We start from the raw sequence: 25,325 nt of genomic DNA, 5'->3' as shown, positions 1-25,325 counted from the left end.
AAATCATCTTCTAAACAATGTGAAATCGGTAACAAAACTGTCGGTAGTATTCTGCATTGAAAGTGATTGAATAATATAAATACAACCTATAGTGACACACCTAAATTTTTTTATTATACGTGATTTTAAATGGCATGTAATCGGAAAAATTCATAAAAATATACATACATTGACATCTGCCACACAAACACACATAAATAGACAATTCAAAGATAAATAACTTTGAAACAAATTTTCAAACGAAGATTAATGTTTGTATATGAATACTACGATAAAGCAAATACGTGCAAAAGGCACATGGGCATGAACAGACACACATGAACCGTCATTTACATGTTTAATCAGAACACATTGACAATAAAATACCAAATACATCTATATGACATAAAAAAATCATTATAAATAGTGAGCATGCGAACAATGATTGATTTATGAATAAATCTCAGACTTACTAAAAGGAGTGAACAGGTACGCAATTTGTATCAAAGGTCTTCAACACAGTGGCTTCCTATGGCTGCACATTGGTGAATCATACCGATATAAAAGCCAATGATGTATAGTTATACGATAATCATGAATATTTTTAGTTCTAGCGTTGCACAGACATACCCCCATGATTATGGGCAGCACCATTGCACTATTTTGGCACATGCGAAGTAGGTAAACGTATTCTGGGACTATTTTCCTAAGATTTCGCCTATATTAGGTTGTTTGCAATCTTCTATAATTTTATCACCTCTACACACTTATATGGGTCCACGATAGCACACCTATTTTGTGTCTTTTGTGGAAGACACTATTACACAGAGTACTCTTCTACTTAATTACGCTGTCTAATCTCTGATGATCATATGTCTATCATAGAGATCTTCCGAAATTTTTTGCTCAGAGCCTTCTAAGATATGAAATCTATATCTTCTGAGCATGCGTCGCACACACCTTGGCATAGACACTTGTATCAGGAAATTGCATAATATTTATACCAATCGATGGTAGAATGTAATTTACAACAAATTTGTAAAATCTGGCGAAGCCACGAATCTCCTGTTTAGCTCACCAAGGAAGGCGAATTCATTATTTTCTTCCAAATAACAGCAGACCCTTTGTTTACAAGTCAATTTGTTTCCTTGAGAGAATACGAACGAGTGGCCATCTATCTGTAGTACCATTTTCCCGCTTTTGTGTACTCTTAGCTTTCCTAGTCTTCCGGACGGCAGGCAATCCAGGCGTGAGGACTGGTATATTTCTGTATTCACTTCTTCGGGACATGTTGGTTCGTTTCCTATAGTTGTGTATCTTTTGTATATGTGTGGATCTGCCTACCTTTTGGGCAAGGTTCCCTGCGCAGTGCCGGGAGCACGAAAGGCATTTGGATGTGTATGAAGTGCTGTCCCCTGTATATTTTATAATAACTGTACATGTATAAAATATAATAACTCATATAATATGTCTTACAGTTTGCTGAATAGATTAGATGGTTTGCCTCCCTTATCCTAAAAGCAATTGATCAATCATATATGTGCTGCCATCTTACCAATTTTAAAGGCTTTAATGGCAAAACATAAGGCAATATCAAATTAGGATTCAATTCGGCTAATTTTTCCAGGGCTCCAGAGCTGAATATATCAATGGAATCCTCACAAACGTCAAAAGTTTGATGCTCATAGTGAACCTCCTCTTGTCGTTCTAAATTTCTGGTATCACCAGGACAATTGTCCTCTTCTATATCATCGTTTGCAAATAGATCAAGAATTTCCATGATTAACTTGACTTATGAAGCATATAGTGTTAGGCATGTTATTCCCTATATAACGCGTGAACAATAGAGTATTATATAAAAGGAAAATTTAAAACTGTTAAAATACATATTCGCTGGAAGATCTCAATACCAGAGAAGCTATTTACTGTGAGGCAATTTCGTCATCTTTAAGTCTTCTTTTGTTCAAGCTATATACCATTGGGTTTATGCAAACACTCTTAGTTATATCACACGTTTTGTAAATTCCTACCATTTGATTGCAAAGTTCAAACATTTGGTTACGCAACGAAATTATTATGAATTGCGCATCTTTTGTCCTCTCCTTTATGTTTTTTGCTATGATTGACACATTCCTAAAATCTAGGGCGGCGTCTATTTCATCCATAAAGTACACTGGATTTGGTTTGTAGTGATGTAATGCAAAGACAAGAGCTAAAGAACTCAAAGTTTTTTCACCACCTGAAAGATTATGTATTTGTTTCCAACTCTTCTTGACTGGCCTAACAGAAAACAGTATACCTTCCGTAAATGGTTCCGTTGAATCAACTAATTCCAATTCAGCATCTCCACCGAGAGTTATGGCCTGATACACCTCTTTGAGTTTGTTAGCTATAATTGCAAAATTGAGTAAGAACTCGCTTTTACGCTTAAAACACAGATGTTCATGCGCACTCTTAGCATAGTCTCGTTTTGTCTGTATTATAAGTAAATCTTTCTTTTTTTGGATGTATTCTTCAACCCTCTTTTTATATTCCTCAACTATTCTTAAATTTGGAATATGTGACAATTTCCTTTTCAGCTCTTGTACCCTTTTAAGCATAGCGTCTTTGTTAATAGTTTCTAGATTCTCATTAGACGCTATTCTCAGCTCATTAGAATACTTTGTTTGCCTCAAATCTATAGTGGGAATTTCTTCTTGCTTACTAGTGTCACATTCGGTATTTTTGGCTGTATCAGGATCTATTATTTCCATTTTATCCAAACTATCTTGTCTACAAGCCTCCGCTTCATCTGAACATTGGTCCATAGTTGAAGAGCACGGTAAATTTACACCAGAATCATGCGTAAACTTATAAAGAAGCGAAGTTGCTTCATTGCTCAAATTTAATGAACGAATTGTATCTTCAAATTGTTGTTTTGTGCTAAGAAGTGTTGTTTTGTGACGACTTAGACAATCATTGACAGCATTCAATTTTCTATGAAGGTCATCAACTCTATGCTTAATATCCACAGATTGTAGCTCATGTTCATTAATAATAGCATTTTTTGTGGTTAGCAATTCATTGAGTTCCTTAAGAGTATGACTATATTGGTCACAATCCTTATTCAGAGAAGTAAGTTTGTTATTAACTTCCGATGCTTCATCTTCTAAATTATCCAATTGTGTTTCTAGCCCCTTTTCTCGTATTTTGTGCTCACCTATATCTTTTTCATATTTTAAAATATCTCTAGCACATTTTTCAGCATCTCCGAGTAGCGAAGCTGCGGTCTTTCGTAGTTTCTCTACATCACCTCTAATTTTGGATAATTCATCGTCCAGTTTAGCAACATTTAGCTTAGATTCTTTTAAAACACCACAACCAACATTTTGAAGAACCTCATAGGCCTTAGATACACTTGTCTCCTGAGATTCAACATTTTTTTTAATAGCGTTACACTCTTCAATTTTTTTTTCCAAATCTTTCTTCAACAGATTTATCCTATTGTCACCTTTAAGATCTTCTATTTTTAACTCTGAATTTCGAATGTTTTCTAGGAGCTCTCCCAAGTGCAGAGAATCATTCTCAATATTTTGACTCAACAAGTTGATATTATACTTTTCGGTGACCATATCCTTAGATATGGAGTGTTCATTCTCACTAAGCTGACGTAACTTGTCCTTTATATTTGAAATGTCTTGAATTTTGTTATCTATATCGTATTTCATCTTCCTCATAGCGTTAGTATCGACAGACTTGCCAAAAGAGGGGCGCCTATCTTTTATTCCAATATTTGGAACACCTCCTCCAGATAAACGACCATCAGGCTCTATAATTTCTCCATCTATTGTAACTACACGTTTCTTCATTTGATATCCAACAAATTTAGCGTCATCAAAATTGTTTACAACCAAGGTGTCACGGACTGCATGGTAGAAACATACTTTATATTTTAGTTGATCAGGTTTTATCAAGTCAATGAGTCGTTGTGTTCCTTGGGGTAATTTTTCGATATCTATTGAACTTTTGCGTTCTAAAAGTCTTTTTAAGTCTCTATTTAGAATGCTCAGAGAAACTGCAGAAACACGTCCAAGATTATGCCTCCTGAGTTCTGTGAATATTTTTGACGCTATTTCTGGAGTATCCACTACTATTGTTTCAATAGCTGGCCCACATGCTACCAAAAATGCTTTCTCGTACTTTTTATCTATGGAACAAAGATCACCTAATTTCCCGTGGATACCACTCAGATTTTCATTCGAAGCCAAATTCATTATAAACTTATATTGATCCTTTTCATTACTCAAGTTGGTAATGTCGTGCTTTAATGACTCATATTCGTCTCTTAGCTTTATGAGAATTGTGTTCTTATCATGTAAGTCCTTCTCTAATTCACAAATTTCATCTTTTATTACCCTCAATTTTGTTTCACCATCCTCCAAGCTAGCCTCACTAGTTTTCAATAATTCTTCGTTATATTTGATCTTGCGTTTCAATTCTTTTTCATCTTTCTTTAAGGATGAAAGGTTTTTTGTCAGTTCTATCTCACTAGAGTGTAATAACTCTATCGAAATTTCCAAGGCTTTTATCTCCTTTTTATAATCATCATAGGATTGCTGAATTGGAGCCAAAACAGCCTCACAAAAAGACAAATCTTTCGCAGCCTTTTCTAGCTCCGGTTTTAAATTATCACTCAGCCTTTCAAGCTCCGCTTCAGCGTTGTCAAGCTTAGATTGCAACAAAGGGATTGTTTTAAGTAAATTTTCAGATTCTGCCAATTTTTCTTTAGATTCTTTCTCAAGTTGAGGTTTCTTAGAAGTTAATTTTTTTATCAAAATAGTCTTTTCTTCGACTTTTTTAACTTCACGTAGCAGTTGCATACGTAAATCTTCATCCTTAGTACAGAGTTTTTTAAAGTGATCTGATAACTTCTTTTGTGTATATAACAATCTATTTAATTCCGCCTTTTGTGATTTTATTTGTGATTCTACATCTTCCTTTTCCTTAAAGACGTTGGATATTTCCTTTTTATAATCTCTAAGCTGTTCTTCTAATCCACTAATATCTTTGGAAAGGACATTCTTTTCAAGTTCACCGTCGTAAATCTCTTTTTGCGTAACTAAAAACATTGTTTCATGAAATAGTTTTTCGTTAAATAAATATCTGTTTGCTTCATCATTTGCATCTTTAAGATCTTCAACTTCCTTCTGTGATAAAATTGCCTTATTAGAAAACTGCTGATATTGATCCTGCAATTCTTCATAGTGCGTTTGTGCTTCTTTAATCTGATCCAAATATTGATTTGTTCCAATTATATCTTCCAAGTATTCTAACAGCCCTTCTTCGTCGGGTTTGGTGGCTTTTGGTTTCATTTGGGATATTTGCTCAACTTCTCCCTGTAATATAAGGAACCGATTGTTATATAAGTCCATTCCAAAGTGCTTTAATGCATTAGAAACCTCTTTCTGCGTAGAAATTGTGCCATTTATGCGATATTTTGAGGTATTGTCACAAAAAACTTCTCTTGAAATTACCAACTGCGATCCTTCTATTACATCATAATTGTCAGAATCCGGGTTGTGGTCCAAGATTTCACAAAAATGAATCGCTACTTCCATTGATTCCAGCGGATTTCCATTATTCTTGTTAACGTAGAAGTTAGAATTATGTATTAATTCCGACAGTTTTCCGAGTCTTATTTGTTTAGCACGAAATCCAAAGACAAATAACATGGCGTCTATTACATTACTTTTCCCAGACCCATTAGGACCTACTATCGAAGTAAATCTCTTATGAAATGGACCTATAGTTGTAGTACCTCCATAACTCTTAAAATTGCGTAAAACGACCTTGTCTATTATCAATCTGCGAATAGGTTCATTCATATTCCTGATTTCTGCACCAATAGTACGGATATGTTCCTTATGTTTTTTTCGCTTAATTTTGTCGGTAGTTCCCGTAATATTACCGGATTCAATTGTATTGATCTCATTGTGTAGATCTCCGATTGCGATATTCTGATCATCTGAGGTAGAGACAGTCTCAGTGGTCATTTTGTAGGAGTGAGCGTGCTATGCCTCGAAAAACATGGTGTTAGTACTAAAATTAGGTGCAAGTCGATATTCCCTCCATAACCATGAAGTTGCACGGATTTAGAATCATCTCAAAATAATTGATGGAACATTGCGTTACACATTATGGTTTCAGCATGATAATATGTTTCAAATAAAAGTTTAAAATAAAATAAATACGTTGAAGTTGTAATATTCTTTTATAATGAGCATTCTGAGTTTGCTGGTCGCAACATACGTAACCCCAAGTTGAAAGCGGATCGGATCTTAATTGGGAATTATTTGTGCTGGATATACAAATTAGGTAATTTTTAACAAATATTTAATGATATGATAACGAATTTACATCTAGAACTACATGCTACTTTAAGTCGTTTCACAATATAACCATTAGAATGGAAACATCTACTAACAGCACCTCAACATCTCCAAGCCTTCGAATCAATAATAGTATACCTCCACCTGAAATAGGTGAAAATGATAGTTTGGAACCAGAGGATGAGGTAAGTGCTTTTAGAGGATTTCTCACAAACGTAATCAGAAAATTTTAAAATTGCGTCTATTAGAAAACGATGTCAAGCTTCCTATGATTGTATTCTTTCTCACCTTTATATTTCCGCCTCTTGGTAAGGCTCATATCTAGTTTTAAAATTTACACATTCAGGATTTGTAATGTTTCTTCCTAACAGATCGCTTAACAGAGCGTCTTTGCGGTATAAATGGTTCAATCGTTCACTAATACTAGGTTCTGCGTTGTCAGTAATCTATGCCTACATTTTATGTTCCTTGCTACATCACTATGTATTCTTTGCCAAGACAGACGATATCCTCGGATATTCCTACGGCACTGAAATTAAGGCATAAAATACGTTGTAATTAGTAATATGGTGTATTACATATTGAGCTAGAATTGTTTCCGTGGATTGGGTTTATATGCTACATCGCGAAGATAGTCACATACGAAGAACAATGACAACAAACAGGATAATGTGATTATTCCAACTGTAACGTTATTTATCAATTTAATGTCGTCTTGAGCCCCAATTGGTACGGAAAATGCCAAGTAACATTCTGAATCAATGACATTCCTCCTCATTTCATGAATTATGGGATTGCATGACTCGGTGCTAAATTTCCTAGAAACGTATGCGATACCTGTCCTTTCACCTTTGCATAGATCGATAGGTTTATTGATATCATTAGAGCTTCCAAAATATAGGCGTTGCCAAATACCGTTTGACTTAGATCTGTTGCTATTGTTAGATACGAAGGTAGCAAAAGATATACTTCTCAAGAATATCAAATACTCTTCAGCATATTTTTCTAATACTTCACTCTCTGGCATGTTCTCAGTGTAAATGTATAATTTTGGTTCTGAAGTTAGGGATAAACCATGTTTTAGCTGTTTTTTACCATCTAACAGTCCAAGTTTGTCAATCTTCATTATCTCTTTTGTTAGAGACTTGTTCATATTCATGTATCTGCTATGAATGGGTAGCTTATACGAAATTCTTAGTGGTGAATAGGTCAATAGTGATTCCTCTAATATGGCATAAGCATTGTATATTATTGGTGATGAGTTTATTTCAGGCTCTTCTATATTTATAAACGGTGTTTTTAACACTTTTAAATTTATATCTGCACTTCTATCTTCATTTATAGAGGCATATGATGGTTCTAATATAAAAATATCCTTTTCATCCTCCACTCTAGTATACATAGTATCCAGCTCATCATTATCCAAATAAATGCTATGATCTAACATGTGTACCAGCTTTATGTAATACTTTCCATGTTTTGGTGAGTATAGCCCCAGTAGTTCCCTATCCAGTGAAATTGAAATTGTTATCCATCTGTGTTGGCCCTGTCCGGAGATGTCCTGGTAATTCAAATCATAGACGTATTCTTTTTCATGACTTGTTCTGAGAGTTTTATATAGTTGATTCATATCTTTTCCATTTATAGGAACATGAAAATTTTTCAACATTTCAGTATTACCTTTAAGATCAAATGATAGTCCAAATACTAATTCTGTGTCACTCTTATTAATATTGGTAGAACCAGAATCATAATTTAGGCTAATTCCTCCTGTTATAGAATTTACTCTCATATTGATAATGTCGGTAGAATATAAAAACTTTCTAATACTAATGAGTTTTTGTGTTGTACTATTAGAGAGCAACTTCATAAGCAGTAACAGGGATAATTTATCCATAGATAATTCAAGTTCCATCTGCTTTGGCATATATACATAACTCCATTTGTCCAAGTACAAATCTAAGACAGCCAGAGGGTCTATTAATGATTTAATTGATTTGGTTGAATCCTTATACAACTTCCCGTATGGAATCAAATTAAGATCCATAATATCGTTCATATAGCATTCTCTATGCAGAAAAAAATCAGCGATAATGCTCTTATCATTATTAGATGTGTGTTTCGAACAATGTTCAATATCTCGGGTGCTTAAATAAAGTGGTTTAGGGCACATGCGTGAGAATTTCTCAAAAATATACAAATCATCTAGTGTCACATTTGAAGAAAATAGTATCGATGAAGAGTATTCTCTGAAGTTATGATCACTAAAACTTCCATTTAAAATCATACAGCGATTGTAAAGCTCGTTGAACAAATGATTCTGATCTGTGAGATCTACTCTGAGCTTTGGATAGAATATAAATAAGGTCAAAATATAGCACCATCCGCCTGAAGAACTTAGCAAATGTTTATCGATAGTATCCTTTTCATATTCTCCAAAGTTTGGAGTTGGATGTGTAAAAACTGAAAGGCCGGATGCAATATTATCCAAAAGCCTATATGAAGATTCTTTTCCGTAGGACTCATCGATAATAGTGTTATAATATGCAAAATATAATTTACTACCATTAAAACTCACAAATGGTAAGCTACTGGATAAATCATTAGAATCCAAAGACACACTGGCAAATATTTTCCTATTTTCTGTTGTGTAAGAATAAGATATAGTTATTTTCACGATAATGAATGTGAATACATGGAATAAATTTCGCATTATTATCTAAAAAGTATAATATACGAGTTGTAACTCTTATGAAATTAAGATGAGGGATAGGCATAGTGTCCCATGTAGTCTAGATGGTTAGGATATTCGGCTCTCACCCGAACGACCCGGGTTCGAGTCCCGGCGTGGGAAGTTTTTTATCACTGGAAACAAATACCCGTTATAAACGTACCATCTAATATGGACCTATTTATTAACAATTAAAGATGTATTTAACGAATACGGAAAAGAAATAAATGGAAGAAGAATTAAGGATAGTACCGATGGGGTATGTCTCATCTATCGATCAAAGCTCCAAAATTACCATGAATATCAGCACACATTTTATTCACATCCACCACATTCAACCCATAAGTATTTATTCTTTTATACGATAGAAAAGAATGTAGCTTCCATCACTACCTGACGAATGTTCATCACCAACATCCTGATGAAAGTTGTGTAGCTTGTGAATGGAGGTATCGTCACACTTGAACCATTGTTCTCCCATACGGCTAATGTTTATATAATGGCCATAATGTGGAGACGTTCCAATGTGCAGAATCACAGAGAAAAGTTCATAGACAATTGGATGGGTATGTCTTTGACACTTTATTTTGATAATATTGCGTGATATTACGGAATATGGTAGTCTTTCAAATGCCGAATATATATCTTTTTGGTTATTCCCTGCTTGTACATTGTATTTGAACCTCTTCAGGTGCAAAATGAGTAGTGGTGGCATGAGGTCAAATACAACTTTCTTGGAAGCGTCACAGTACTTGTTGCATGTATCACAAAAGAACTGATCCTTGCCTGTCAATAGTTCCGCGTCACAATACCTTTCCAGACAGCTGTTTATATCACAATTATCGTTTATATCCAAAGATATTGTTATGAACGGCTCCATTATGCCAGTGACATTTTTACATTCATGACACCTGGTTTCTGATTTAACAAACCCTTCAACTAATTCATTTAACCATGTTCTTTTCTCCGTTTTTCTTTTACCGGTATTCTTCAAAGATTGAGACTTTGGCCTTAGATAATCATCCTCCAATTCACGGATTTCATCAATCATTAAGTTTATTATATACGTGAGGAATTCATGTGCATCTTGTTGATCTCCCAAAACAAAATCATCTGCATAGTTATAATTCAAAGTAAAAACGCATAGGTTGTGTAAGTAAAATCATGAAAAACCTACCATTCGTGCTACAAACTTTCTTGAGAAAGCTCTTGGGAGATTGAATCTCTATAACATCATAAAAACCACTAAATATATATATAACGATACCATTTGCTGCGACACATTTGCTGTAAAGTTTTCCGAGTTCACCGGAAATTCCAGTCTATGAAATAAATATCATCAGGATACGATAGATATGTACATACCCCTATTTTTTTCAGTCTAATCATACGAGTTCTAAAGTCATGAGATGAGTAAAGCGACTGTAAGACTACATTACAATAGCAATTGTTTGATCTGTTCTCAAATCCACAATATTTTATGTTCTCGTTACACATTGATCTGTTGACAACATCTTTTGATATTATTAAACAATTCTTTAACATATACATTAGATTTCCATTTTCAGAACCTGATTGGCATTCGCCTGGTGATGTAGATCCAGATACATCCGAAGAATTCGACGGCGTTCTGTTACTACCCACTGTTACCATTGCGGTTTATTCAAAAGTATATAAATACATGTCTATCCACATGTATAAACGAACAGTTACACGGACTAACTGAGAAAATTCACATTTTTAGGGCACCTCGTTCCCACACAGATCCTCCTGTCTTACAATATCGAACCTACGTTGGGCCCATACTTGGAACTATTTCAAACTACACGGTATGTACATTTTCTTTAATGTTTCTATCAAGGCTCAAAAGTTCCCTTCCTTTTTCTCAGATCAACAATTTTAGACACTTACTTCGCACATCTGATGCCGCCATCATCGATATAAAGCAATTTCACAAGCAAATATGTGAATTGTATACATATTTTACTCCTTATGAAAGCTTAGATGCCGCCAAGGTACTCTGTTCTATGAATGAAAGTCAACTCTGTGAAATACCTCTGGCTGAGTTAAATGAGGTAAAGCGCTTGCTTGTTGATGGCATACGATCTAAGCTATACGTGATGGCAAATGTAGATGAACTTTGTGCCATGACATTGAGCGTTACGAACTATGGAATGCTAAACAGACAGTATTTGTCTGATTTTATCTGCCGGCTCGACAGGCTTATGATGTCGGTTGCTGCTGAGAACGTTCCCATGGTTTCTGATTCTCTAATTCGAATCCATCTTACCGGTAAAATGTTCTATGTGACTGTTTAACCATACTCAATTAGGTTACAAAATAGAAAATGTAGCGAGAAAATTTTTTCTTCATTTAATTACAAAAAAAATTGTACCAAAGCTAGATGGTTCTGGGTTGATAAAGCTCTTGGACTGTATTGTAAAACTAGACATAGATTATAAGCCTATTAATACCAACATCGGTAGGTCTATCGCATTCTGACCCATATTGGTTTAGCTACCATCATTAAGGAACGTCTCCGAAACAATGAAATACTTCTTGATGATGCCATAAACATATTGAATCTCAATTGCTCCACAATTCCTAGTCTTATATACATAAATCGTTTGCTCTTGAGGACCGTTATAGCAGAGGTTGTTGAATAATCATATGAAACTATATCTACAGAAGTGTGAGACGGTCCCTCTGGACGCTCTTATAAAGTTCCTTTCTAACTGTAACTATCCATTTCCGGGTATTGATAGAGTTGATGAAGTGATAAGTTCTAGGTTTGTAAATTTTCATATGCTATCGCCAACAAGTTTTTAGGGTTTCTGTCCTATCTTTGGAGTCGAAAACTGAATTATTATATTCCTATGGAAACCTTCTGTACAAACCTTGTTTCTTAGGTACTTTAATCGTATCGGTTAGTGGAAACATCCAATTTGTTTCTGATTTTGAATCGTATTCCAAATTATTACGGAGTCTATTTCTTCTTAATATCTATGATCATAATATTGTATCGCATTTTGTCAATTTTTGGATGAAAATAGAAGGTGAGTTACCGTATCTGTCACAGATATATTCAGGATCGTGTTCATCTTTTGATCCAGAAGTCATCTGCAACTTACTTGTCGCTTGTTTATATTTCCGCATAAACCATATACCCATGTACAACACCCTTCTTCTTCAGGTTGTTATCCATCGATATCATATATATTATAGCTTGTGAGGCTCGAAAATTCTATTAGATCTGAAATACTAAAGGATCTACAACTGGTAGAATTGATCATCCGGTTTGTCACTGGCAATTTTAACTGTATGCAGTTCAAACTATTTCAAAGAGCTCGAAAAAATCCGTAGTAACCATGCAGTATTTGATTTTCTATCGAGGATTAAGGATAAGGATGTTGAAGAGATCATAACATCATCACCGTTACAAAGGGAAATCGGTAGAACCGGTACATTTATCTCATACACACTAATTGAAAACGTATGTTAACTTGTCAATAAATTAAAAATTAAAGGTTAAAATTGGGCCTTATTTCATTGACTTCTTAAATCCTATAAACTTGGATTCCCATATGTACCTCTCGGAGGATAAACTAGAGTTACCCCCTCTAAATTTAAAATCAAGTGAGTTTCCAGAAAATATTGGTCCAAATAGTTCTCAGGTATAGCTATACTTGTGGAAGATTCTAGATGTCTTTATCATAAATCAAACGATAGGTATGATCCCCCCTTTTTATCAAACGGAGTAGAACATCTCTCTCATTGTTAAAAGAGGATATAATGAAAAGGCTTGGAATCACGTACATTATAATAAGCGAATCCCACTGGCGCAAACTAGATGGATGGACTGAAAAACGAGAATATCTAGAATCAGTACTTTCAAAATGTAGGCTATAGGTATACAACCGTACCTTATAAACTAGAAAAATCTACACCGTCACTTGAATCATCGTCATTTCCCGGTATCAAATTTTCTCTAGACCAAAGATGTGTAGATGAAAAATAGTTCGGATGAACCCGCAACCTAAATACATTCTCTGGATCTTCTGGGTTATGACTTGCGATCAACTTATTATCTATGTATACGAGTCTATATAGTATCCTTTGCAACCTCAAATTCCATAAATTGGCCTGTTCTGACGATGTAGGGACTAAAATGTTTTCCAAGTACCACTCTATAAGCTCATTAGAACGCACTATGTTTTCAACGAGTTCACACTCATTAACATAGTCCAGTATGACTGCACTTATTGCTTCATATTCATTGGTACTTATTCTAAGATTGGAATCATTTTCTATGTCTGCAGGTTTATCAGATGACGAATTATCTGTGGTGTTAGTGGATTCTTTATCCAGATCTAATGGTTCCGCAGAATCTTTCTGTTCCTTAAGGGCCGAAGCTATAGGCTCAAGAAGAATGTCATTTTTATTAGAAAGTTTTGACAAAGATGCTCTAAATATAGAGTATGCCTCTTCCACATGCAATTCTTCGACAAAGTCGCTAAACTTCAATCTTGCAACAGCCTCTGAAAGACGTACAAGAGACTCCAATTGGCGTACAGTCATTCTTAGAGAGCGTTTTCCTGTTTGTACATCACCGTTTCGCAGTTCTACATAGTACTGGGCGAGTCTCTGCTTAGCAGAGTCTTGTATTAGAGGCTTACCTCTTTTAGCGAGTTCAATGTAAAGTTTAAGCTCATCACGCGTGAGTAATGTTTCTATTTCATTTTCAAAGTATGATTCATCTCGGCTGTTCTCTTCCAACAGTATCTGGGAACTTTTGAAAACACCTGGACCGTGTAAACTTGTTATATGCCATGCTATTTTAGAATCCACATCAGAAACAGACTCATCAATCATAGTGTACAAAAGATCGAACCTAGATAAAAGGGGTGAAGGAAGATTCACATTCGATGCAAAGGATTTTGAAGAATCATATCTACCAAATCTAGGGTTACATGCAGCTAAAACAGAAGCTCTTGCGTTTAAGATAGCTTGAATTCCAGCCTTTGTAATAGAAATTGTTTGTTGTTCCATAGCCTCATGAATTGCCACTCGATCCTTCTCATTCATTTTATCAAATTCATCAATACAACAAATTCCTTCATCTGCATACATTAAAGCACCGGCTTCTAGTATGTAATCACCGTTGTCAGGATCTTTATGAACGGCCGCGGTCAAACCAGCCGCAGTTGAACCTTTTCCTGAGGCAAAAATGGCTCTAGGGGCAAAATCTTCAACAAATTTAAGAAACTGGCTTTTAGCTGTGGAAGGATCGCCCACAATACACATATTTATGTCTCCTCTTAACTTGCTATTAGTAGAAGATTTGTGTACCCCTCCCACCATCATAAGCAAAATACCTTTTTTAATTTCCATGTGACCCCAAACCTTTGGAGCTATACAAGAGGCCAATTTCTCAATGGTATCTGGCCCGGTTGCAATTTCTTTTATCCATTCAAACCCTGGTATATTTAAAATATCCTCTGCACGAATTAAACGGTCCTCCAACGTTTCGGTCATTTGAGGAGCTGTAGACTTGTACTGGTTAACCCTGCGTATTTGCGTAGCCAGAAATGATAGCTTGTGATTAAGATCCTTTATACCAACTCCTTTAATACCTGTTATACCCTGGGATAGTAAAAACGACTCAAATCGGCGTATTCCTTCCTTTGCCACTTTTTTTGGGATCTCACCCGGTTTCATCAAAGTTGGAACATCTGGCAATACTATCAACGATCCTGAAATTTCAACACGATCACCAGCATTTAGACTGTCCACTAGATGGTTTCTCAAAATGACTTCTATAGAACTTGGTATTGATCCCGATTCAGCTTCTTGTGCAATTTCCTGGATCCTTATCTTTTGCCAATCACAAAAATATGAGCGATCCATCAAAAGTTCCCACTCTCTCATGTTTAGGCATGTGCTAGAGATACATTTAAGAGGAGTCGTATATTTGAATTGCTGGATAACATCGCTCACTATGTTTCCACAGCTCTTGCATTTAAATGTTCCCCTTACTAATTCCGGACGAACATCAGATATTCGAGTAACTTGACCCCTTATAGTTATCAACTCCCCTAGCATATTACATCTTATTTCTCTCAGCGGATAAATGATGCTGGGAGTATGTAAAAATTGCAGATAAAATCTCCGTGATGTACGGCTTACAGAATTAGAAATTTCATCCACCAAGGTCTGCAAAACGTCCTCGAGAGTCTCTTGCATACGCAAAAAGTTCTTCACAAGGTAGCGATATAGTTGCATATTCAAATTTAAGGGAGTATCGAGTTCAATATGGTTCCAATTAAGAATATGATCTAAATGAATAGATAGAACCTCCGTTGAACTTGATTCCTTGAGAATTAATTTGTATATACGCTTCATATAGTACAATTCCTGTGTGTGATCTCCAGTTAGGTAATAGACATCATTTAATCCTTCATCATCTGTATCATCTCCTTCATCAAAATCCGAAACGTTTGAATGTACATATGAGCGTAAAAAATAATCAAATACGCGGGCTATGTTCGAATCTTGAACGTGAGGTGCCTCTTCATCGTCATTTAAGTCAAAATCATTTAACGATGAAGTATGTGGCAATTGGCTCATGTTTTGTAGTGTATTTAACCCGGATTGATTGTGATAATTTGCATCTTCCTGGTCCATTGTTGCTTAGTATGATGTTGTAATCTGCCTGATGTAAAATATTGATAAAAACTGCGAAGATACGTTCTAATGAAGAACGCACACCTAATTATTATATAGAAATTAATAATACGACAGAAATTGTTATCAATGATGTTGTCTTCATAAACATGTGTAAGCAACCGCCATACAGGCTTATCACTACATTAGTCACCTCATAACAAAAGCAAAATGTAAAGGTCACGAGAGAAGATCAAATTATCACTTTGGCCTCCAAATTAAACTTGGTATAATAGTCCCATCCTTTGAACAAAGGTGGACATGAAGATGTGAATGTTATAACTCATCTATAACAAATGATACTGTAACTACCACAAATCGCGTTTTTGTCCATATTTTAGTTTGTGTTACTCTGTTGTCTTGAAAAAATAAAAGCTGCTTCGAACTAAGGCTCGTAATTCCCGTTATCAGGTAGTAAATAACTTGTTCCATCAAAAGGACTAATATTCAAAATGCATACAACCGCAGTTCAAATAAATATCTTGATGTAACACAAGTCTAAGTAAGTTGTAGGAATGAGGGCCTTAGTCACTTTATAAAATTGCCTCCAGGTACTACTTTGTGCAAGCTCGTTAACAAAGTGAAATGTGCGTTAGATTTATACACCATTTGTTACCACAAACCATTTCGAATGCTTTGTAACGCGTTTTATCTATTTTTTCGTAAGATTCTTGATCTGGATATGGGAATATATATAGGCACGAGTATGTAACAAACCAGCAAAGAGGAAGACAAGCATGCGATTAACATAAGTACTACTATCCACGTTTTCGTCTGGTTTATTAACGTATATTATGGGATAATCATCCTCATACTTTCCTTTCCACTTTACACATGTTATATCATTTCCCAAAACAGGATCATCTCGCTTGTCACATTCCTTTGCTATACTTGCTGAATATTAGTTATGAATCAATTTCTTGAATTTCTTACCCAATATCGAATAACGTTTTGCTGGAGTTTTCCACAGCGCTTTAGCCCTTTCGTGGACATATGCATCCCATGCTTTTACCAAAAACGCTACTTCTTCCGCACTCCTCAGTTCATTTAAATCCTCTGAATCTATATTTGATAGTTCGTCAGCATTCTGAGCCTGTAATTATATATTAAATTGAGAATTTGTATCAAACCGTGGATGTCACATCTTCAGTATCTGATCCAACATTCTTGGGGCTTGTGTGTTCCATGGAATCGCCAAAGCCAAACAACGTAGAAAATGGTGTGCCAGAACATATTCTGCACTTGAACATTTTGGTGTATAAATGTGTATTGCGATACGTAAATTTTCGTATAGTTTTATAGCAGATTAAAATTTACTCTTTAAAAATTTTAAAGAATAAATACTTATGGGTTGAATGTGGTGGATGTGAATAAAATGTGTGCTGATATTCATGGTAATTTTGGAGCTTTGATCGATAGATGAGACATACCCCATCGGTACTATCCTTAATTCTTCTTCCATTTATTTCTTTTCCGTATTCGTTAAATACATCTTTAATTGTTAATAAATAGGTCCATATTAGATGGTACGTTTATAACGGGTATTTGTTTCCAGTGATAAAAAACTTCCCACGCCGGGACTCGAACCCGGGTCGTTCGGGTGAAAGCCGAATATCCTAACCACCTAGACTACATGGGACACTGGCGGCGTCCCGATTATATGTTTTGTATTACTTCTGAGAATTTATATAAGGGGATGTGGCTCCAAAGATAAATGAATCCCCCTTTGTTCTAATCCTAATATACCTATCCTATATTTAGCATTTATTTGTATGATATGGCTGATCATGATCCAGAAAATAAATTAAATAACTCTTTCGTCAAAATCCAAAATATAGTATCAAATAAAAACACAAATAATTCAAGTACAGCAACCGTACATAGCATAAGTGTTAAAAAGGATGATAATTCAATTGATACAAAGCCAAAAGACCACTTATCGAAAACAGAAGAAGAGCTAATCGAACAAGATTTAACAGACGAAGATGACACATATGAGGAACCATCGATAGAAAAATACCTTCCAGGTTTGGGTCGTAATAATATACTCTAGATTTACAACAATGTGTAAATAGGTATTTATGTTGATGTCAAACTGAAGACGAAATATATCGAACACATTGGACGAAAAGTTGTTGTTCCGACTATAATAGACTTCTACTCCGAGTGTCTGAAGAAATATGGTGATGAAAGTAATTTCATTTATGAAGAATCATACCTGGAAGATATGAAAATTAAAGATGATGGATTTCGCAGCGAAAATAGGAACAAATCTAAAAAATATCCAATAGACAATAATACTTGTGGTATAGATGATAATAACAACATAAATTACGCAATACAATCGCAAACAACGTACGAATATGGTACACAAAACAGAGGGGATATTAGCTATGTAGAATCTCAAAGAGGCTTACAGCACGAAGACAATATTGATGATGTTGTATGGTTAGAAAATAGACCAAATGATCCACTTTTACGCTGTATACGCTCTATCACTGACAGACTGAATATACAGGGTATAGTAGGAGATCCTTCATCATATCTGAAGGAAGGTGGTGATGACATGCATTACGATATTAATGATCCATTCATTGATGATAGTGCCATGTTGTCTGAATTAAATATGAGCAGAAATGATATTTTGTTAAAAAGAGACATGGAAAGAGAATTCTCCGATTGGAGTGAAGAAGATGAAGATATAGACATACAAGAAATCAAACCAAGCGATTTCATAGCAAACTGTTACGATGCATTTAAGATGGAAATTGCAAAAAATTCTATAAAGGAAAACGAATGTACATTATTTTTCAATCCAGGTGGTTGGAGAAAATATATGTCAAGGATTCCAAAACAGTTCCTTACAATATACTATGAATTCGAGAATGCAAACAAAAATATAGCTGATCATCTTACTGACAAAGTGATACGTACTAAACTTAAAATTTTCCTGGAATCTATTTTCAAAAAATTAGTGAAAGTGCAAGAACCAAAACCAAAGAGCAAATTGGTGAATTCAAATGGAAAAAATGAAGATGAAACCATTTCAAAAAAACAGAAGATAAAAAATGATGAATTCAAAATTTTTGGTCTGAACTGCATATTGCCATGGAGAATTATAGGGGTTAATGGTAGAATTTTGAGGTGGATAGTAAGATCAATTATATCCATAACTAATGCAATGTCGCCATATGATCTACACAAGGAGTGGTTAACACAAGTCATCTTACATAACGAACACATGATTTGTGAGCAGACTGAGAAGTTGAGGTCAAAACTAACAACTAAACTGCAAGCTATAGAGAAAAAAAATATACTCGTAGATTCTTTTACTGAATCTATCAAAAGCCTTTCTAAAAACATTGGAAACATTCGTAAAATCCTAAAAGAATACAAAGATCATGCTAACGCATCAAAATCTGTGCAAATGAAACAGGATAAAAAGGACGGAAACACAAAGGCTAAAGGAAATACTGAAACCACAAAGGGTTCTAACACTGGCTCTTGTCTGGAAGATAAAAGGGATATTCAACATGAAACAGAGATTTCTTCTACTTACAATGAGAACATTAAGCTTGTATCCAAAAATGACTCCAATGCAGAGCCCCTCTGTGATATATCCACCCAAAACAATGTTTTTTGTTCAGATAAAGAAGATGATTCTCTTGGAAACGATGATTCACTCCAAACAATTGAAGGTAAAGAAACCAACACTGGCAGTCAAAATACGACTAATTTAAAAGAATCCACACTGAACAAGGATACAGATAAGACGAGCGAGAGTAATATGGGAGACTATGGGATTGCTTATTTCTTGAAACGTTCCAAAATATGGAAAAGAATAAAGGGGGTTCATAGCATATATAGATTAGTTGGAAATGAGATGTTAGTGTTTATACAAATGGTCAATATCAGTCTATCAGTCATAAGCACTATAGGTGACACAGATTTTGGATATATAGTTGAAGAAAACACATTGCAACAACCATTGTTCGATCAATCGTATAAGAGACTCAGCGACATAGTTGCCAAAATAGTGAATGAAACAAACAGTACAAAAGTAAACATACCATTAGATGTCACAAAAGTCGTTGTAATACATCTACAGCAAGTTCTTAAAGTTAAAGACCTCTTTGAAAGAAAAAATAAGCGACCATTATTGTTCATTGATAATTCTAAATTACAAGCGGCGCCTGGAAGGGCTCTTATCATAGGAAGTAAAGACAAGTTTAAAAGGACGACTTCCAAAGAAAAAACAAATGGAAAAAACAACATAACAGACAAAAATCATGAAAGAACCAAAAGGGAAATGCAGAACAAAGATGATCCAAATATACAAACTAATCTCGGGAATAATTCTCAACATACACATTTCCCAGGCAAGTTCCTTAAGATTAAGTGTATAATTGTTTTGTATAGAAAAAAATGAGAAACCCTCGGGAAGCTCAGAAGTAAAACGCAAAAGGAAAAACACCACTCCCGATGCGGTGAAATCCGCGAAAGATCTACTCCTATCTCGTATAAATTCCAATAGCTGGTGAATGTAATATAATAACAATTTTTATACATAATGTCACTTCTATTTCGTCTAGAGGATACTTTCACAACATCCGTTTTCCATGCTATTTCTAAGAGTTCCATAGTTTCCCCTTCCGTAGACGGACAGGTTGCTCTTTCCCTTTCTAATAAAATTTACACATTTAAATATGTGAATGAATATTTTGAAGTTACTTCGAAACTGGACATTGATATAAAATCAAGGGAAACCTCTGGAAAAAATGCCTTAAAACCTAACTATATTGAGGATACAGATGGGAAAAGGGCATTTAAAAATCTTCAGGTTTGTATTATTCATGAATTGTATATAATATTTCATATGCAGAGGTCGATGTGTTCACTCTCCACCGTGGATTCTCCAAAGTTAGGACTTTTGTTAATTTTATGTTATATATAGATTTGTCTGGGTCTGTTGGACGCCTAAATATAAAATAAAGGATGATCTACAAGCGTGCGCATTGTGTACAGTGACTATGGATAATCGTATCGATCTTTGGATCCCAATCCGTCCTAACACTGAAAGTGATATCTTTCATATGGAGGTACTGTTACATGTCTAATATGTCATACGCTTTCAGAATGTTTTGGATCTAAGAAAATCCATTGAAGATGACATACGCAATAACAATGTTGGAGTTGTTGTAAGCGATCACAATAATAAAGAAATAATAATGAAGGATGTACTATCAACATTGAACAATGCTGGATTTTCATCACTAGATTTTGTTCAACCCGTTGTAAACAATGTGGATACCGGATTCCTTGCTGCAATATGTTCTGGCGAATACATTGTACTCGCATGGATATCCAATCTTCCAACTGCATCTGTCAGAGCAGTGATGCAAGAAAATACAGTATCCAGGCCACAAAGGTCCAAAAAGAAAAAAAAGTTTGATTTTGGTGAATCTGACGATGAAGAATATGATACAATTAATAACAAGAGGGCGTCTAAAGAAAATGAAATTCCTGCTATTGCTGGCTATGAAGTCTTGAATCAACCTTTTGATAGTATTGATAGATTTGATTTTACTAAATGTTTTGAAAATTTCCCGGTTGCCAGCAAGAAGATTTATTCCAGTTTGTTGTATGCAAAAACCCTGGCAATTGTTGATGTGGGTTTGTGTTACTCTATATTTGGTATACAAGATAGTAACGATAAAGACTTGGTGTTTAATATTTATTTCTCAGTTGGAACTTCAATAAGAACATTTAAAGTAAAATTTGAGCGTGACGATGTTACATTTCCTAATATAAACGATTCTAAAACGGAAATTAGTCCATTAAAAACTATAGTAGATTTAAATAAAAATATAGAGATGTTGAAATGCTATAAGTTAATATCAAGTAATGAGGATCATCATATTATTATCGCTACGGTGGAATCCTCCATTTTGGTACATATAATTGCCAAGAGCATTACAAAATATATAACTTGCGGAAATATCCCTATAACGTCCTACTCCTTAGAACCTCTCTACATGGTAGATGGTAATTTGGCGCAAATAAACGCAATTGATTCTGGAAGTACAGTGTATCGCATCATACTCGATAACACATACAATCTCAAAATTGAAGAAGTAATAGACAAAAATCCGGATGCATTGCAGTGCTTCACTGCATGTGAGAACTTTAGTACAATGACGTATGAATGTATAATAAGCGGACAAATAATTGAGATGCGAGCAAATATACGCCATAATAGCATATTTATTAGTGTACTCTTTGCCATAATAAACGGGAATGGCTTGAGTCCCCTAATACACTACATCATTGCAAATAAGGGGAATCTCATTCCAAAGAATACAATATTCGGACTTACGACTGGGGTGAACAGCGAAAGGGAACCCGTAAGCACATGTGAAAACATTGACGATCTCATGAAGACAATAGATGCCTATGTATCCGCCAAAGACGACAACCTCGTAAAAACATTCTACGATGCACTAGGGCACATACAAGACGGTAATAGATCTAAAATTGCCTTCACTCTCTACCTACTAGCTTGTCTGGAGGCAACTGGCGAATTGCAACCAGAAAATGAAAAGACAATCACTTGTACAGAATCTTCTAAATCTATACTAACAAAGATTCTAAAAGATCTATCACCCACGAATTATGACTTGAAGAAGATATACAAGTTAATGTCAAACGCTGATCCAAAAAATCACATAGTACAAATACTTAGAAATCGCAGATTGCCCTAAATGCGAATCAAGATTCTTGTAACTGTTCTCTAGTTGAATTATACATTTCCTTTATTTCGGATTCGTAGTAAGCTTTAATCTTGAATCGCACAGATTTGAATGTTGGCGTCAATAGACCATTCTCAGTACTAAATAACTGATCTACTAATTTGAATATCTTCAGTCTTTCAAGAGAGTTGAAGTTTTGTGCGTTTGCAATTTCATCGAATTGCTTGCGAACTGCATTTATCAGCTCCGTATCATGCAGTAAGTCAGAAACGGGCTTGTTTAAGCCTTTCTGGCTTGCCCATTTCTGTACCTCTTCCGAAGCTACAACTACTATGCCAACTATGTGACATTCTGTAGATTCCCCATGAACATAAACTTGTTCAACTAGTTTGGCGTTCACATACGCATTCTCAAGCTTATCTGGTGCAATATATTCGCCCTGACTAATTTTAAAAATATTCCTGGCCCTATCCAATATCTTTACACCCATATTATCCAAAAGTTCAACAACATCACCGGTGTGATACCATCCATCAGAATCGAGGACTTCAGATGTGAGTGAGGGATTGGCAAGGTAACCAAGCATAATTCCCGGAGATTTTACAAGGAGCTCCCCTCTAGGGGGTGTACCTCTTGCATCATATTCAAGTGCCTCAATGGAACGAAGCTTGAACTGAACTCCATGCAAAGGTCCTCCAATTGTACCCTTTGTAGTATCGCGATAATCCTGCAAAAATGCAACTCCAACCTCCGTGGTTCCCCAACCCTCTGAAACTGGCGCTGTTAGAAACGCTTGGAAATCTGTTATATCAGATTCAGTCATTGCCGCAGAACCTAATACAAAGGATTCTATTGCACCACCAAATTGACTCTTGACCTTTTTCATAAATATGTCGTAAAGCCAATGAGTTGGATCTTCTGGGGATGTTTTGAAAGTCTCACGCTTTCTCTCAAGAGCTCTCTTCATAATATAACGAACAAGACGGGGTTTTGCCTCAATTCCAGTGCGAATCTTGTGTAATATCTTCGTGAAAACCCTGGGAACACCAATAAAAATCGTTGGACGGAGTTCATTCAGATCATCCAGTATCGCCCTTATATTCCCAGAATAATACCCTATACGCACTGCATATGTACAGCAAAAGTGTTCTACGAAACGCTGATATACATGTGTGAGTGGGAGGTAGCTGAGAACTGTTGCATATTGTTGCATTCTAATTCTATTCTCGACATTCGATAGCCTTGTACCCAAGGAAAGTATGCCTTCATTGGTATAAACAGAGCCTTTTGGTGCGCCTGATGTACCAGATGTATATATTATTGTACAGATATCAGTACGTTTGGATTTAAGTGGTTCTTTGACTCTATCCTTGTATTTCTCTACCAAATCATCCATGAGCAAGTACTTCAATCCTAACTCCTTTATGATCTCCATATCACCGTCTGCGACCGTATCGAATATGATTATGGTTTCCAAATACTTTATCTTGCTAGACAGACGTTTTAGTATAGGCAATTTCTTGGAATCTATACACATTATCTTCATCTGAGTCGTAGACATAATGTTCAATAGAGCCTCATCCCCAAGAGTTTCATACATTGGAACTGTGATAATGCCATAAGCAATAGATGCGTAATCAGTTAGCAACCAATATGGGCAATTAACTGCCCATATTCCCAAAATGTATGCTTCCTTCAATATAGGGCAATCAAAGGTCGATTTCTCAGGCAAACACTCAAAAGTCAAGGCTGTACCGATAACTTTCACTGTATTTACCGAGTGGTTGTACGATGTGAAGACATAGCTACCCAACTTTTCCGAACCATCTGGCAAGAGGGTCCTACTGCGTGATCCCAAATGATCTTTATCCCCAAAAAACTTAGAAACCTCACACAAGAGATCGAAGCTACAAGAAAGTGATTTATTTAAATGAAAATTTACTAACCTCGTATTTATGTGCTCAGGATACTCTGCCAATTCTGAAGAGAAACCTTCTACTTCTAAGCACCCATAAATATCACTTTCCCCTAAATTACGAGGTGTGAAATAGCAATGTTATAAAAGTTACCCTTTTTGTTGTTTTTCTCTACGAGTTTGGAATATTTGATATTCCTCAAGGAGATATTCCTACGCTCTCCGAGCCTAGAAATGTGCTTTCTAAGGAAATATTTGGAATCTTCCATTTTCATAATTCATGAAATGATGCGAGCATGCTTCTAAGGCCAAACTCAGAAAACTATCACTTTATGGGGAATCAACTTGGGCACTCAGCATAAAGTATAAATCATTGCGCATAACGGTAGACAGCTTTGTTATACATATTTTTATCGCCATGGCGACGACAGGCTCTCTTCAGCGTATGTCAAACACATGTATGTGTTATACTAGCTCGCAGAACCACTGGACATGATCCGCTTGAATCTAGATGAAGTAATATATTTGAGATGTAAAGGTGGTAGAGAGATAGTTGGAAGATTACACGTAAGTATTATGGTTCAATGTGTACATAAGATTCAATCAGGCCTATGATGAGCATTGCAATATGATCCTGTCCGACGCCAAGGAGACAATTACAACTGCCGAAATTGAGCCAACAACAAATGAAGAGATCAAAAAGGTTTGTTTTGTGCATATGCGACAATTCAAAATTTTTTAGAGTGTACAGAGGGACAGTGGAACTGTATTCATACGCGGGGATTCCTTGATTCTCCTTTCTCACCATGAACAGTAGTTACTATTAAATGCCAAAGTGTAAATAACAATAATATCGCATA

General features: G+C 35.4%; 14 protein-coding genes and 2 non-coding genes across 16 annotated transcripts; 8 read left to right on the top strand and 8 right to left on the bottom strand.

Moving 5' to 3' along the window:
* Nucleotides 1-1,004: 1,004 nt before the first annotated feature.
* On the bottom strand, nt 1,005-1,759 carry BEWA_018430 (hypothetical protein; the record flags this gene model as incomplete). Its single annotated transcript, XM_004828607.1, has 4 exons — nt 1,005-1,282; nt 1,324-1,394; nt 1,456-1,493; nt 1,535-1,759. 4 exons carry the CDS (start codon nt 1,757-1,759, stop codon nt 1,005-1,007), a joined length of 612 nt encoding a protein of 203 aa, XP_004828664.1.
* A 142-nt stretch (nt 1,760-1,901) lies between these two features.
* On the bottom strand, nt 1,902-6,011 carry BEWA_018420 (RecF/RecN/SMC N terminal domain containing protein; the record flags this gene model as incomplete). The annotated part of the gene is made up of 1 exon (XM_004828606.1): nt 1,902-6,011. The coding sequence occupies one exon, from the start codon at nt 6,009-6,011 to the stop codon at nt 1,902-1,904; it is 4,110 nt and encodes a 1,369-aa protein (XP_004828663.1).
* A 413-nt stretch (nt 6,012-6,424) lies between these two features.
* BEWA_018410 (hypothetical protein) lies at nt 6,425-6,893 on the top strand (the record flags this gene model as incomplete). The annotated part of the gene is made up of 3 exons (XM_004828605.1): nt 6,425-6,532; nt 6,571-6,655; nt 6,694-6,893. The coding sequence occupies 3 exons, from the start codon at nt 6,425-6,427 to the stop codon at nt 6,891-6,893; spliced, it is 393 nt and encodes a 130-aa protein (XP_004828662.1).
* A 40-nt stretch (nt 6,894-6,933) lies between these two features.
* BEWA_018400 (hypothetical protein) lies at nt 6,934-9,060 on the bottom strand (the record flags this gene model as incomplete). Its single annotated transcript, XM_004828604.1, has 1 exon — nt 6,934-9,060. One exon carries the CDS (start codon nt 9,058-9,060, stop codon nt 6,934-6,936), a length of 2,127 nt encoding a protein of 708 aa, XP_004828661.1.
* A 68-nt stretch (nt 9,061-9,128) lies between these two features.
* On the top strand, nt 9,129-9,201 carry BEWA_018390. The gene has a single exon. It is a non-coding gene; the product is annotated as a tRNA-Glu (tRNA).
* A 226-nt stretch (nt 9,202-9,427) lies between these two features.
* Nucleotides 9,428-10,731, bottom strand: BEWA_018380 (Ubiquitin carboxyl-terminal hydrolase family member protein; the record flags this gene model as incomplete). The annotated part of the gene is made up of 3 exons (XM_004828603.1): nt 9,428-10,191; nt 10,256-10,400; nt 10,444-10,731. 3 exons carry the CDS (start codon nt 10,729-10,731, stop codon nt 9,428-9,430), a joined length of 1,197 nt encoding a protein of 398 aa, XP_004828660.1.
* Nucleotides 10,732-10,925: 194 nt separating this feature from the next.
* BEWA_018370 (hypothetical protein) lies at nt 10,926-11,744 on the top strand (the record flags this gene model as incomplete). The annotated part of the gene is made up of 3 exons (XM_004828602.1): nt 10,926-11,370; nt 11,411-11,512; nt 11,596-11,744. The coding sequence occupies 3 exons, from the start codon at nt 10,926-10,928 to the stop codon at nt 11,742-11,744; spliced, it is 696 nt and encodes a 231-aa protein (XP_004828659.1).
* Nucleotides 11,745-12,031: 287 nt separating this feature from the next.
* On the top strand, nt 12,032-12,980 carry BEWA_018360 (hypothetical protein). The gene is made up of 6 exons (XM_004828601.1): nt 12,032-12,134; nt 12,168-12,271; nt 12,304-12,374; nt 12,406-12,571; nt 12,606-12,807; nt 12,840-12,980. The coding sequence occupies exons 1-5, from the start codon at nt 12,122-12,124 to the stop codon at nt 12,756-12,758; spliced, it is 507 nt and encodes a 168-aa protein (XP_004828658.1). The 5' UTR covers nt 12,032-12,121; the 3' UTR covers nt 12,759-12,807; nt 12,840-12,980.
* Nucleotides 12,981-13,002: 22 nt separating this feature from the next.
* On the bottom strand, nt 13,003-15,762 carry BEWA_018350 (DNA replication licensing factor MCM6, putative; the record flags this gene model as incomplete). Its single annotated transcript, XM_004828600.1, has 1 exon — nt 13,003-15,762. One exon carries the CDS (start codon nt 15,760-15,762, stop codon nt 13,003-13,005), a length of 2,760 nt encoding a protein of 919 aa, XP_004828657.1.
* A 489-nt stretch (nt 15,763-16,251) lies between these two features.
* BEWA_018340 (hypothetical protein) lies at nt 16,252-17,194 on the bottom strand. The gene is made up of 4 exons (XM_004828599.1): nt 16,932-17,194; nt 16,735-16,894; nt 16,519-16,695; nt 16,252-16,477 (listed from the first exon to the last, which is right to left on the bottom strand). Exons 1-4 carry the CDS (start codon nt 17,049-17,051, stop codon nt 16,374-16,376), a joined length of 561 nt encoding a protein of 186 aa, XP_004828656.1. The 5' UTR covers nt 17,052-17,194; the 3' UTR covers nt 16,252-16,373.
* A 173-nt stretch (nt 17,195-17,367) lies between these two features.
* BEWA_018330 lies at nt 17,368-17,440 on the bottom strand. Its single transcript has one exon. It is a non-coding gene; the product is annotated as a tRNA-Glu (tRNA).
* Nucleotides 17,441-17,578: 138 nt separating this feature from the next.
* Nucleotides 17,579-20,230, top strand: BEWA_018320 (hypothetical protein; the record flags this gene model as incomplete). The annotated part of the gene is made up of 2 exons (XM_004828598.1): nt 17,579-17,828; nt 17,877-20,230. 2 exons carry the CDS (start codon nt 17,579-17,581, stop codon nt 20,228-20,230), a joined length of 2,604 nt encoding a protein of 867 aa, XP_004828655.1.
* A 141-nt stretch (nt 20,231-20,371) lies between these two features.
* On the top strand, nt 20,372-20,755 carry BEWA_018310 (hypothetical protein; the record flags this gene model as incomplete). The annotated part of the gene is made up of 2 exons (XM_004828597.1): nt 20,372-20,641; nt 20,684-20,755. 2 exons carry the CDS (start codon nt 20,372-20,374, stop codon nt 20,753-20,755), a joined length of 342 nt encoding a protein of 113 aa, XP_004828654.1.
* A 76-nt stretch (nt 20,756-20,831) lies between these two features.
* On the top strand, nt 20,832-22,562 carry BEWA_018300 (hypothetical protein; the record flags this gene model as incomplete). The annotated part of the gene is made up of 2 exons (XM_004828596.1): nt 20,832-20,900; nt 20,937-22,562. 2 exons carry the CDS (start codon nt 20,832-20,834, stop codon nt 22,560-22,562), a joined length of 1,695 nt encoding a protein of 564 aa, XP_004828653.1.
* A 7-nt stretch (nt 22,563-22,569) lies between these two features.
* BEWA_018290 (long-chain acyl-CoA synthetase, putative) lies at nt 22,570-24,734 on the bottom strand (the record flags this gene model as incomplete). The annotated part of the gene is made up of 2 exons (XM_004828595.1): nt 22,570-24,578; nt 24,620-24,734. The coding sequence occupies 2 exons, from the start codon at nt 24,732-24,734 to the stop codon at nt 22,570-22,572; spliced, it is 2,124 nt and encodes a 707-aa protein (XP_004828652.1).
* Nucleotides 24,735-24,883: 149 nt separating this feature from the next.
* On the top strand, nt 24,884-25,282 carry BEWA_018280 (U6 small nuclear ribonucleoprotein, putative; the record flags this gene model as incomplete). The annotated part of the gene is made up of 4 exons (XM_004828594.1): nt 24,884-24,908; nt 24,947-25,032; nt 25,073-25,168; nt 25,208-25,282. The coding sequence occupies 4 exons, from the start codon at nt 24,884-24,886 to the stop codon at nt 25,280-25,282; spliced, it is 282 nt and encodes a 93-aa protein (XP_004828651.1).
* Between the last annotated feature and the right edge of the window lie 43 nt (nt 25,283-25,325).

The sequence above is a fragment of the Theileria equi genome, chromosome 1, assembly GCF_000342415.1.
Source record: "Theileria equi strain WA chromosome 1, complete sequence".
NCBI classification, from domain to species: domain Eukaryota; phylum Apicomplexa; class Aconoidasida; order Piroplasmida; family Theileriidae; genus Theileria; species Theileria equi.
The sequence above is the reverse complement of the archived record's forward strand: the minus strand, read 5'-3'. Positions and strand labels throughout refer to the sequence as shown.